We start from the raw sequence: 12,134 nt of genomic DNA, 5'->3' as shown, positions 1-12,134 counted from the left end.
TTGTGTTTCTGTTTGTGCACCCAGCTTAAGATCTAAAGTCTCTCACTCCTTTATTTCTTTTTCTTAAGGGAGAACATTTTGGCACCACAGAGGCCACGGAGGCTTTCTTCGCGATGACCAGGCTCTTTCAGTCCAATGATGTAAGCTATCATTCATTCATTGGTTAATGGGTTAGATACTGTGTTTGGTTTCTAGTTTAGCTCAAGCCGCATAGCATCAGTCTGGAGTTTTCAAATATAAATATAGTAAGTTCATACTCTTTTATTTTTCTCAGCAAACCCTGAGGAGGATGTGCTACCTGACTATCAAAGAGATGGCCAACATCTCTGAGGATGTCATCATTGTCACTAGCAGGTTTGTACAATGAAGTTGAATAACTTTTAATATCACCTGTACGCAAATCTCTTCAGCCGTTATCTTCCAGTGTGTACACACTTTAGATTTCTCTCATGCTATAACATCTGGTAAATAGACATGGTCTGAATATTTTAATTTTTAGATATAACTACTCTCTGTGAATGTTTTTTTGTAACTGCTTTAATCTGTTTCACTTTATTTTAAGTCACAGTTTATTTAATTATTCCTTGTGTGGTATTTTACAGCCTGACCAAAGACATGACCGGGAAGGAAGATGTATACCGAGGACCTGCCATCAGAGCCCTCTGCAGGATTACAGATGTGAGTGCTGCTTCATTTTAGTTTCTTCCTTGCCCTCAATATCTCCCTTCACCTTGTCATCTCATGCAAGAAAGAAACCATCCTGTATATATTATTTAATTATTATCATAATAAAGTGAAGCATTATTTGTTAAATGTTCCTTCTTTTCCACAGACCACCATGCTGCAGGCCATTGAGAGATACATGAAGCAGGCTATTGTTGACAAGGTGCCCAGTGTGTCCAGCTCAGCTCTGGTCTCCTCACTGGTAAAATATGTTACAGTTTTACATTAGAATTTACATCATATAATATATATATATGTATAATTGAGATAAAGTTGCTGGTGGCTAATGAATTCCTTTCTGTTTGTGTGTGTTCAGCACATGGTGAAGATGAGCTACGATGTGGTGAAGCGTTGGGTGAATGAAGCTCAGGAGGCTGCTTCCAGTGACAACATCATGGTCCAGGTGGGTAGTACAGACATGCGTAAAGACTTGAGAATTTATGGTATTTTTAACCATCTATTGTGTGTAGAGGCAAAATTAATGTTTGTTCATATTTACGGTTGTTTGGATGAAACAAAATTGTTTTAAAAAAAAAAACCTCTGTGTGTCCTGTCTTCCAGTACCATGCCCTGGGTCTGTTGTATCACCTCAGGAAGAACGACCGTCTTGCTGTCACCAAGATGCTTAACAAGTTCACAAAGTCTGGTCTCAAGTCTCCCTTTGCCTACTGCATGCTCATCAGGATCGCCAGCAAACTGCTGGACGAGACAGAGGGAGGGTGAGTAGAGCTGCAGCAGTCTGATGCTCTAGCAGACACACACAGACATCTTGGTACTTGCTTAGTCTTACAGCTGATTCCCCACTGGGGTATTTTTTAAAAGGTTCAGAGAAGCACATTTTTTGTGTTTTGGGGTGTTGTCGTCTAATGCTATGTGTTCCACTGCCCCGCACGGCTCTGCTCGACTCACTTTTGGCTCCAGGTGTGTTTTGCTATTTTGTTTTCACTGTACCCCCTTAGTGTAGGCGGGATTCTAGTGACAATTCTCTCTGACCAATCAGTGGTCTGCAGTGTTTGAACTCCACCTTCTAGTATTGGCTTGACTGAGGTAGTACCAAAAAAAAAGGTACTACAACAACCTTTGCTAATGGAAAACAAGAGCCAGTAAAGCTGTGCCATGTAGTGGAATTCCAGCTTAAGAAACCTCTGAGTGGGACTAAAAACACGGGGTGAACTGCAGGTTTGATGTCTTGTCGTCAGGATGTTTACAGCATTGTATTCTGTCTTTGTTTTCAGTCACGACAGCCCCTTGTTCGACTTCATTGAGAGCTGCCTGAGGAACAAGAATGAGATGGTGGTGTATGAAGCTGCCTCTGCCATTGTCCATATGCCAAACTGTACTGCCCGGGAGCTGGCCCCTGCTGTGTCCGGTCAGTACTTTACTCGCACCTCATTTGTTTCATTTGACTTTTCTGTCTGTATAGTTGACTGAAAGGACAGAATGTGTTGATGACTCTCACTGTGAATGTATTTGTCTTCCTGCAGTACTGCAGCTCTTCTGCAGCTCTCCCAAAGCAGCCCTGAGATACGCTGCAGTCAGGACCCTCAACAAGGTACAGCTTTACTCTCCATCCCTCCGTCTCATGGCTTATTTATGTTGTATCAGCATAGATCTTTTAATTCAAGTCAGTCAATATTGCTGAGCTATTCACAAATTGCGTTATGTTAAAAGGCAGTATAGAAGTGGTTGTAGTCCTTTTTGATCTGTCTTGACAACACACTGATAAAAACAGACAGTTACACATGACATTTTCTTTGTGTCCACTAGGTGGCCATGAAGCATCCATCAGCCGTGACTGCATGCAACTTGGACCTGGAGAATCTGATCACTGACTCTAACCGCAGCATCGCCACATTGGCCATCACCACTCTGCTCAAGACCGGCAGCGAGAGCAGCGTGGACCGACTCATGAAACAGATCTCCTCGTTTGTCTCCGAGATCTCGGACGAGTTCAAGGTCAGACACTTTAGATTTAGTTTTATCCTGTAACGCAGTACGACTAAATCCATACACATAGGGTGTTGGGGTGTGAGAATGTTGCCACAAAAGTCCTGTTTTTTGTGTTCCATCTTTTGTCCTACACCTGTTGCTGATGCTTGTTTATTGCAGGTGGTGGTGGTGCAGGCCATCAGTGCTCTGTGCCAGAAGTATCCCAGGAAGCACAGCGTCATGATGAACTTCTTGTCCAACATGCTCAGAGATGATGTGAGTGGATCATTAACAGACCACTGGCTTTGGTCTTTACTTTAATGGAGAGCTTCCTTATCAGTGATATCCTTACCTTTCCAGAACACTTGCTATAAAGAGAGCATACGTCCGGTATGATTAGTAGGGTTTAGTTTGGCTGATGCATATTACTTGGTTGACATACAGTGTACGGTGCCGTTGTGTTTAAGACTCGCTCTCCTCTGCCTGCAGGGTGGGTTTGATTACAAGCGGGCCATCGTGGACTGCATCATCAGCATCATCGAGGAAAACCCAGAGAGCAAGGAGACGGGCTTGGCCCACCTCTGCGAGTTCATCGAGGACTGCGAGCACACAGTGCTTGCCACAAAGATCCTGCACCTACTGGGCAAGGAGGGCCCACGCACCCCCCAGCCCTCCAAGTACATCCGCTTCATCTTCAACCGAGTGGTGCTGGAGAGCGAGGCGGTTCGTGCAGGTGAGACAGTGGGACGCTGTGTGGGCCTCACTTTAATGAATTACTAATTTAATATCAACTTTTCTCGACTTTGGGGTATAACTTCTAACATTCAAGTGTCTATGTCAGCACGACCCTTACTTTAGCAGCACATCAGTTACGTGACATGCCGTGTGATTAATATTCACGCTAGTTTCTTGGCATTTTATAACTAATAGAAACATTTGTTTCTTCTTCCAACCTCAGCTGCAGTCAGCGCTTTGGCGAAGTTTGGAGCTCAGAATGATGATCTGCTGCCGAGCGTCCTGGTTCTCATGCAGAGGTACTCATTAACTTTCATTTGTTTATATATTTCTTATGTGACTGTGTCCCCCCCCCCCCACATTTCATCTTTGTGAAAAATACAAAAGAAAATGAATCATTTTTATTTGACTCATGAAATATAATATCCACCCTGTACTACACATTTGTGATTGAATGAATACGTCTGACTTTAACACGCATGTCCGTTCTGGTAGGTGCATGATGGACAGTGATGATGAAGTGCGAGACAGAGCTACTTTCTACATGAACGTGCTACAGCAGAAGCAGAAGGCTCTGAATGCTGCCTACATCTTTAATGGTAAACACACACACACACACACACACACACACACACACACACACACACACACACACACACACACTTGTTTGTGGTACGTAGAAGCTGCCGGTCAAAACGTACAAGCCATATATGTGAAGAGCATCTCGCTGGGGCTCCCGTCAGGCAGCTCGTAGGGCAAACACTCAGCAGATGATGTTAGAAATGTTATGTGAACGTCTCCTCTTCTGTGTGCTGCTCTCAGGTCTGTCTGTGTCCATCCCCGGCCTGGAGAAGTCCCTCCACCAGTACACTTTGGAGCCCTCAGAGAAACCTTTCGACATAAAGAGTGTCCCTCTGGCCACCACTCCCATGACGGAACACAAAACGGGTAAAACCGCGTAGCTAATCTGCACAGGGTTTTATCCTCTGCTGAGAAACTATCCTGGTGTCAGATGGTTCAGGAGCGTCTGTTAAGGTTGTTTTTTTTTCTTCCCAGAAATGGCCCCTATTTCCAGCAGCAAACTGCCAGAGAGGTTGACCCCGTCACGCCAGGATATTTATCAGGGTAAGATTATAAACCGTATCAATATTAGACACTGATGCTCACTTTCACACTGATCCCTGACATTATTTAGTAAACTTACAGTTGTGTTTGTCCTCTGTCTGTGTGTCTCTCTGCACTTCCGGCCGTGTTTACAGAACAACTGGCGGCCATCACAGAGTTCAAGGGTCTCGGGCCGCTCTTCAAGTCCTCTGAGCAGGTGCAGCTGACGGAGGCTGAGACAGAATATGTGGTGCGCTGCGTCAAACACACCTTCGCCAGGCACATGGTGTTCCAGTTCGACTGCACAAACACCCTGAATGACCAGCTCCTGCAGAAGGTACCGGCCGAGAGAGGATTTTGTTTCACGGTCATTGTTGTTCTGGAGATCTGGCTCGATACGTGCAGACTAAACTAAAACACGGGAACAGATTTGATGTGATTGTATTGCGTGGCTCTGTTTCAGGTCGTAGTGCAGATGGAGCCATCAGAGTCCTACGAGGTGATACAGTACATCCCCGCCGCTAACCTCCCCTACAGTCAGCCTGGGTCCTGCTACACTCTGGTCCGCCTGCCCGATGACGACCCCACCGCTGGTAGGAACGCTGAGATGTTATTGGAGTAGCTGCAAACATTGTTTAACATCCAAAGAAATGTGAAAAAAGACTGTGTATAAGAAGATTTACGATGTTTCCCATCTTTCAGTGTCTTGTACGTTCAGTTGTACTATGAAGTACCTGGTCAGAGACTGCGACCCCAACACAGGAGACCCAGACGACGACGGTTATGATGATGAATACGTGGTACGTGATCTCAGCGCATCCGCAAACTATCAAAACAAAAGATTAAGATCATCCTCGTTGTTTCCCGTTTGTCGCCGTGGTTCCATCTTGTTTGTGATTCTCGTCCTCCTCCGCCCTGCTCTTCTTTAGCTGGAGGATCTGGAGGTGACCGTTGCAGACCACATCCAGAAGGTTTTGAAACCGAACTTTGGAGCGGCGTGGGAAGAAGTGGGAGACGAGTTTGAGAAGGAAGAGACTTTTGCCCTGGCGTCTGTACGGACTCTAGACGGTAAGTCAGAAATTGCACTTATTGATAATTCAAAGGTCAACGTACAGAAGTTTAGTTTTTGAAACGGATTCAAGTTTTCTTTGAGTTGAATTGAAATGTCAGCATTCACTGATCGTTCACACGCTCGAGTCCAGAGTTACAGAGAATGTCATCGAAGCTTAATGCAATAACTGACTCGCTGAGTGTTACGTGACTCATCTGTGGTGTTCTTGTACAGAGGCGGTGGGGAACATCATCAGCTTCCTGGGAATGCAGCCATGCGAACGCTCCGACAAAGTTCCCGAAAACAAGAACTCGCATGTCCTCTTCCTCGCTGGTGGGTGTTGGATGGCAGGATTTACATTTGTATAACAATACTGTTGAACACAAACTCCTTCCAGATTTTAAATACAAACATCTCAGTTGCCAGGTGAATGGAGGTTCTTACAGGTGTGATTTGATTGGCCACTGACCGCTCTCCTTCCTGCTCCTCTCAGGTGTGTTTCGGGGCGGCCATGACGTGCTTGTTCGTGCTCGACTAGCGCTGGCTGACGGTGTCACCATGCAGGTGACGGTTCGCAGTGGTGAAGAGACGGTCGTCGACGTCATCCTAGCCTCCGTGGGCTAAAGCGCTCGCCGTGCCAACGCAACGACGAGACATTTCATCTCTGCACGACAAACATCACTTTTCCACAGCTCTAAAACTTTTATGTATAATGATATTGTGATTATTATTATGCTGACACCATAAATGTTTTATTCTTTCTTCACACTGTCTGCTGATCCTCATGTTTTCTTTGCAGTGAGAATATTCTTCTGTCAAATCTTCAATAAATTCTGTCAAAGTACATCGAGTTTCATTCATTCACACCTTTTTTATTTATTACAAAACTAGTTTTATTTGAAGAAAAGTTGACATTTTCATTGACATCAAGAGAAATGTAGAAAATCATATCAAAATTCTTTCAGAATGTATCTGTAGGACTAAAAACTGAAAATGGAGGGAATCAAAACTGTCCCACAGAAAAGTTAAATAATCACACGACCTAACAACCTTCAGTATTATGCTGGAAGAGGGTCTATAAACTCACATCGAGTACATTAGTCCGGTTGCTAGCTCACAGTTGTCGTCGATGGTAGTTGACATTTAGGGATAGATGCTGGTAAATGAACCCATCACCGGTGACTAGAGCTCAGACTGATGCAGCACTACTCCTGGCTACAATCATCAGGAAAGCTCTCTGCACCACATGTGACCATTTCTAACACTGAATAAATGTTGCAACAAAAAAACAAAACTGCTTGTTAACAGGTCTGAATTAATTCATGAATTAATGCCTTGCATTTGGTATCTCTTCAGAAAGAGTTAATAAAATTGAAATATGCATTGAGGAAGCCTGTGGGATCTTCCAGCTGAGGATAGTGGCTGATGTGTTCGTCCAACACGGTGATCGTGGACCTCTGGACCAGCTGCCTGCAGGAACAGGATACATTTGTGAGACTTTTGAGTTCTAGAAAGGTGCTATAGAAATTCAATGTATTATTATTATGAAGTGATTAACAAAAGGCACAAAAGTTGGTTCAGCAGGTGACAAATAGTAGTAATGATACAATGAATGTGGGCACCTTGGTGGCTTAAGACACTGACCCATCAGTCACGTCTTTGTAGGTTCAAATCATGTTGTGGGCATCTTTATTTTTCTGTAATCCCTCTGCTACAATGCCCAACAAATATTGTACAAATGCAGATACCACTATCTATTTTGTGGTATATATAAACATTTTTTGACACAAACTATTGCAGCATTATTTTCAAGATTTAAACCAAAAGAGTTAATATTTCTGAATAAATGATTCAATGTGACAAAGGCCAGTTGATCCTTTTCCTCTGTAGCCTGGTGGAAATGTTAATGGTCTTGTGATACTAAAGGTTTTGTGTCACCTTTCTGGTTAAATTCAGTTCGGCCTGCAGTGGGACTTAAATAAAAAATACATGATCTAATTTCTAAAAACAGACATTTTCACTTAATTATGCCAAACACGCTACGTGGAGACTTTTTCCCCGCAATTTGTCATCAGTCACATTCAGAGTGAGTTGGACAAAGATCTGAAAGGGGATGAATGTACTACAGATTATCTGAACGGCGGTTTAAGAATCATGGGCGGGGGGCGGGGGGGGGGGGCACTCACTGGTAAAGACGGATAAACTCAGGATGAGGGTTGACCGGGTCCAGGGGTCCGTAGATCATGTGCACTGAAAGACAAAGAGGGATGATGAGAGAGGGTCATAGAGGAAGGGTTGCTTGATTTAAAACAGGAAGATAATTAAAAATGGTGCCCCAATCAATTGTTGCATATATAGTTTGATCCGACTTCTATCTTCTTAACAACCCGACACTTGATTTGATCACATTTACTCACTGACACGCACTGACATTTACCACAAGGTCTGTGTCAGTAGCACACACACACATCCCTGCCCCCCACCTCCCTCTCTGAGCTCGGGATCACAGATGGACAACGAGGCTTCCCGCGTGCTAAGCAGCTTAGCGTCAGCGGCTCTCTCGCCAAGGTTGCTGGGTTAATACACCTTAAGGAAGTGTCTGGCCTGCACAAAAACAACTTCCACCGTCTGATTTATCAACACGGTGCAACTCACGTGGGACGAAGGTGGAGGTGAGCGCGCCCACCCATCGCTCTCGGTGTTTCAATCTCTGGTTGATGTACTGCAGAATACTGAGAGAGAAGGAGAAAACTAAATGAAGGAACAACGCAGCAAATAATGAAGTGAATGTGCACACAAAGCAAACACACACCTGTCCAACACTAAGTTGCCATCGTTGTGGCGTAAACCCGTCCACATGTCCCAGAACTCAGCGTCTGTGGGCTGCGTGTACGGGCCGAACACATCTCCAATCCTGCCAGTCAACAGAAAACGGTATCAACAAAGGAACATATTACATACGGGTACAAACATATATTTCAATCTCCCAATTTGGAATAAAACTCTGGTTCTCTCACCCTTTTTGGAAGATCATAGAGTTGGTGATACGCATCAGAATTGGAGCCAGAAAAGTGGAGTCCTTCAGAAGCTGGAGGCAAAACAAGTTCTCAGTGAGAACTTTGACAGCCAAACAGATGCACCAAATCCAGTTACATTACATAATTCCACATGAGATGAAGAGCAGGATGAAGAAAACCAAAAGGTGACTCACCGTCTGCAGCAAACGTGGGTAATGTGTTTCTGGGAATAATCCTGGTGGAAATGAAAGAGTCAGCACTGACTGTGACTTTCACAACAGAGCAATCAGATTTGGGTACATTTATAGTACTCATTCAAATATTCACAGTAAGCTGCTTACTGTTGGAAACCTTCCAACCTGATACAACATGAACTCCATGCTCAGTAGACTGGCAATGTTTTAGTCCTATTTGCAAATCTTATTTCGAGAGTTCTCAAAGGAATACTTTACCCACAAATGTATCATTTGTTCCAAGGTAACACGGGGCGAGTAATTCATTTACACACGTGGATGAAGAATTTCTCATTGATTTCAAAACGTACAATCGCTGCCGTTGGTGTTGGTAAAAGCTTCTAGCTACGACATGAGCACAGACAATACACGGCACTGTACCTCCGTTAGAAAGACACAGGCTGTTAAAGGTCAGGTGACCCGTGCGGTTTTGGTCACTTCTGGTTTGGGAGCAGGACGGAGAAAAGAAAAGAAAAACACAGACAGAGTTGTTAAGCAATTTATAATTTTACTCTCAATTAAAGAAATACACTGGCACACACACACACACACACACACACACACACACACACACACACACACACACACACACACACACAAGTACCTGTAGAGCAGCTCCAGGGCCACAGTGTCTCCATAATCATGTGACAGCAGATTCAGTCGCTGATTGCTCAGACCCAAGTGAGCCACCAGGGCCTCCACCACACTGGCCTGCTCGAAGAAGGAGTACCTGTGGGGTCGCTGGGATGGTCAGGCACAGGGGGAAACAATTCATGAGTAAGTGAGTAAATATCAGAAGTATGTTTTAACTGAATTCATCTACACTGAATGTACTCACAGGCTTGTCACTGAAGCCAAAACCCAGGAAGTCCAGTGCAATGACTCGATGGAAGCGCTGAGTGAGCGGCTCCCAGATCTGTACGGGCAAGACACACACATTTGCTCTCTGGCGTTTTCACATAGGTGTGTTGACTAGCTACTAAGCGCGTGCAGCAGGTACCTTGTTCCAGTCGAAGCTGGAGGTGGGGAAGCCATGGAGCAGAACGATGACATCGGAGCTTCCCAAAGCACCATAGGAATCTAGTTTGAGGACCAAAAAAAAAGGCAGACAATGTTGTTTTCAGCCTCTCAATTAGGGAGGTCTTCCCAAAACAAGACGTTTAAAGACATCTCCTTAGACCACATGTGTCTTTTGATCCGGCCCTCATATTCTCAGTACATTTCCGTCCGAATAGTTGTAGCAGAAGAAGAATTAACTTGCATCAAAGAAAAGATGTCTGGTTTCTGGAAATAGGTCTCTATGTGGCTACATGGATGCGTTGTAATAAGATCTGTGAATTAGGCTCCATGTGAGTTTTGCTTGACTGCTAAGTTAATTTGTAATGTTTAGGGTGTTATGTGCATATGATTGCATGCCAGAAGGCTCGGCTGCATGAGTCATTTAAACTACATGACAATCTGTTAGCTGTTTATATTTGTATTAAATGTCCCCCACATTGACTTGTCATATTCAGGCCTGTGTTAGCCTGAAGAAAATATACATTTTAACTACTTGGATCTACAATCCTATGACAATTGGCTTTTGTTTGGCTTATTTGAAGCTATTGCTCTGCACTTAAAGGATTACACCTATTTGAAGCTAATGTACTTGCAAGATTCTTGCTGTTCGGAGTTGTATCCTCATGATTGTTTGCACTTATTGTAGGTCAGCTAAATTAACTGTACTGTCTTACCTCTGTAGAAGATCTCCCTGCCTCGGAAGTGGAACACCTCCCCGGCACTGTGCCACTTCTGCAGGGCAGGGGACAGGTGAGGGGGCGGGATGTGCAGGTACACGGCCACCAGCGGGATGCAGATCAAACCCACATGTATCCACCACTCTCTCATCTTGAGCTCAGCGATGGGGGAGTCTCATTCCTGCCTCTGAGAGATTATGGAGTCACATGCAGCAGTATAGTGAAGGTTAATATAACTCCCTACAGGTGAGATCGTCGTGGAGAAGTGACCATGCTATCTCTCCCTCCCCACCTACATTGTTTACATTACACAACACAATAATCTAATGTGCATATCTGATAAGAAACAGCTAAAAAAAAAACGCTGACTGAGATCAACTGTCACTCAAATAAGGATATAACGTTACAGTAAATTAACTATAATGTGCAATTTAAGGGGGGGGGGATTCAAGAGAGCCAAACACAGCTCTTAGCTTCCACTACACTCATTCTACAACAGGTTATGCTTGTTTTATGAGGCTGACACGGTAGCAAACTGCAGTACTTACAGAAATGTTGCGACCTGTCGTTGGCAGACCTTCGCCCAGTGAGTCCATTACTGCAGAAGAAATTCCTGCGGAGCGGAAAGGAGCGACGGTTTGCAGAGAAGAAGAAAAGAGCAGACGTCTCACTCCTGTTGCTAGGCAGACTGAGGCAGCGTATTCACTTTGGCTTGTTTTTACCCGTTAAGAAGCGAAGACCGCGTGACTCATCTCGATAATACACAATCTTTGTTTAAAGGGTAGGAGCTTGAGGCCCGGGGAGAATTATACTGCCCTCTGCTGGTGTGGAAGTGTAATGACATCTAGAGTTGAGATTATAAATTAATTAATTAGCAGTTAGTCAGAAATTTTATACGCAACAATTTTGATAATCTATTGTTGTAAGTACTTTTGAAACCCCTGATAACTAAGGATTTTTTTTCTGTATGAAAAAATATTGATGACTAAATAAGTAACAATTCAATCCTTAGTTTTATTAATTAAGAGTTTAGCACTCCAAAATACTGCGGGCGTGTGTTTTGATTAAACATTGGATTGATAGTGTTTGTGTGCAAATAATCACACACATCCTCACAGTTCAATGAAAATCCTGATTGCTACGTACATAACATAACATCGTACTTTTCCCAACACAAATAAGGAAATAACGGAAATTTAGGCAGAAAGGTGTGTGTTCATGTAGGACCCCATTGCTTTGAGTCAGGGCGGTGAAGGTTGAACATTACTGTAGGTTTTCCAGGCATTTAAGCAAAACTGTTTCTAACTTATCTTTCTTTGTCCGTTAGGCAAAATAACGTTCTGACGTTTTATAGACCAAACACAAATTATTGAAGAACATATTTGCCATATTAATAGATAATCGATCTTGCAGCATTAATTATATCTGCAGTACTTACAGTATGATACAATCTGGGCTTGTTTTAAAACAAACACAATTTTAGTAAATTTCCCTCTTGGACAAATTAAATCAAATTACTCGCTTAGGGTGTGAAATTAAATGTTATGGTCCACAATTGTGCAAAAACTAAATGTGGTCATAATACATTTGGCAATTGCACGGTTAT

General features: G+C 43.6%; 2 protein-coding genes across 2 annotated transcripts in view; one reads left to right on the top strand and one right to left on the bottom strand.

The window, feature by feature from the left end:
* The window catches only part of copg2 (COPI coat complex subunit gamma 2), a 7,556-nt gene extending 1,168 nt beyond the window's left edge, over positions 1-6,388 (top strand). The window contains exons 4-24 of the mRNA XM_029462221.1: positions 69-140; positions 275-354; positions 603-678; positions 833-925; positions 1,040-1,126; positions 1,285-1,442; positions 1,959-2,092; positions 2,208-2,275; positions 2,491-2,679; positions 2,833-2,928; positions 3,142-3,385; positions 3,611-3,686; positions 3,883-3,986; positions 4,210-4,335; positions 4,444-4,512; positions 4,647-4,828; positions 4,955-5,084; positions 5,194-5,291; positions 5,421-5,559; positions 5,777-5,875; positions 6,036-6,388. Of these exons, the coding sequence (XP_029318081.1) occupies positions 69-140; positions 275-354; positions 603-678; positions 833-925; positions 1,040-1,126; positions 1,285-1,442; positions 1,959-2,092; positions 2,208-2,275; positions 2,491-2,679; positions 2,833-2,928; positions 3,142-3,385; positions 3,611-3,686; positions 3,883-3,986; positions 4,210-4,335; positions 4,444-4,512; positions 4,647-4,828; positions 4,955-5,084; positions 5,194-5,291; positions 5,421-5,559; positions 5,777-5,875; positions 6,036-6,166 (2,451 nt within the window). The 3' untranslated portion in view covers positions 6,167-6,388. The remainder of the gene's footprint in view (positions 1-68; positions 141-274; positions 355-602; positions 679-832; positions 926-1,039; positions 1,127-1,284; positions 1,443-1,958; positions 2,093-2,207; positions 2,276-2,490; positions 2,680-2,832; positions 2,929-3,141; positions 3,386-3,610; positions 3,687-3,882; positions 3,987-4,209; positions 4,336-4,443; positions 4,513-4,646; positions 4,829-4,954; positions 5,085-5,193; positions 5,292-5,420; positions 5,560-5,776; positions 5,876-6,035) is intronic.
* Positions 6,389-6,393: 5 nt separating this feature from the next.
* mest (mesoderm specific transcript) lies at positions 6,394-11,218 on the bottom strand. Its single transcript, XM_029462222.1, has 12 exons — positions 11,077-11,218; positions 10,526-10,715; positions 9,793-9,872; positions 9,631-9,708; positions 9,397-9,533; positions 9,174-9,232; positions 8,754-8,794; positions 8,560-8,630; positions 8,355-8,456; positions 8,198-8,274; positions 7,729-7,792; positions 6,394-7,012 (listed from the first exon to the last, which is right to left on the bottom strand). Exons 2-12 carry the CDS (start codon positions 10,677-10,679, stop codon positions 6,895-6,897), a joined length of 981 nt encoding a protein of 326 aa, XP_029318082.1. The 5' UTR covers positions 10,680-10,715; positions 11,077-11,218; the 3' UTR covers positions 6,394-6,894.
* Positions 11,219-12,134: the final 916 nt, after the last annotated feature.

This window comes from Cottoperca gobio, chromosome 23 (genome assembly GCF_900634415.1).
Source record: "Cottoperca gobio chromosome 23, fCotGob3.1, whole genome shotgun sequence".
Classification (NCBI taxonomy): Eukaryota; Metazoa; Chordata; class Actinopteri; order Perciformes; family Bovichtidae; genus Cottoperca; species Cottoperca gobio.
Note: the sequence above shows the minus strand (reverse complement) of the source record. Positions and strands in the feature narration are given on the sequence as shown.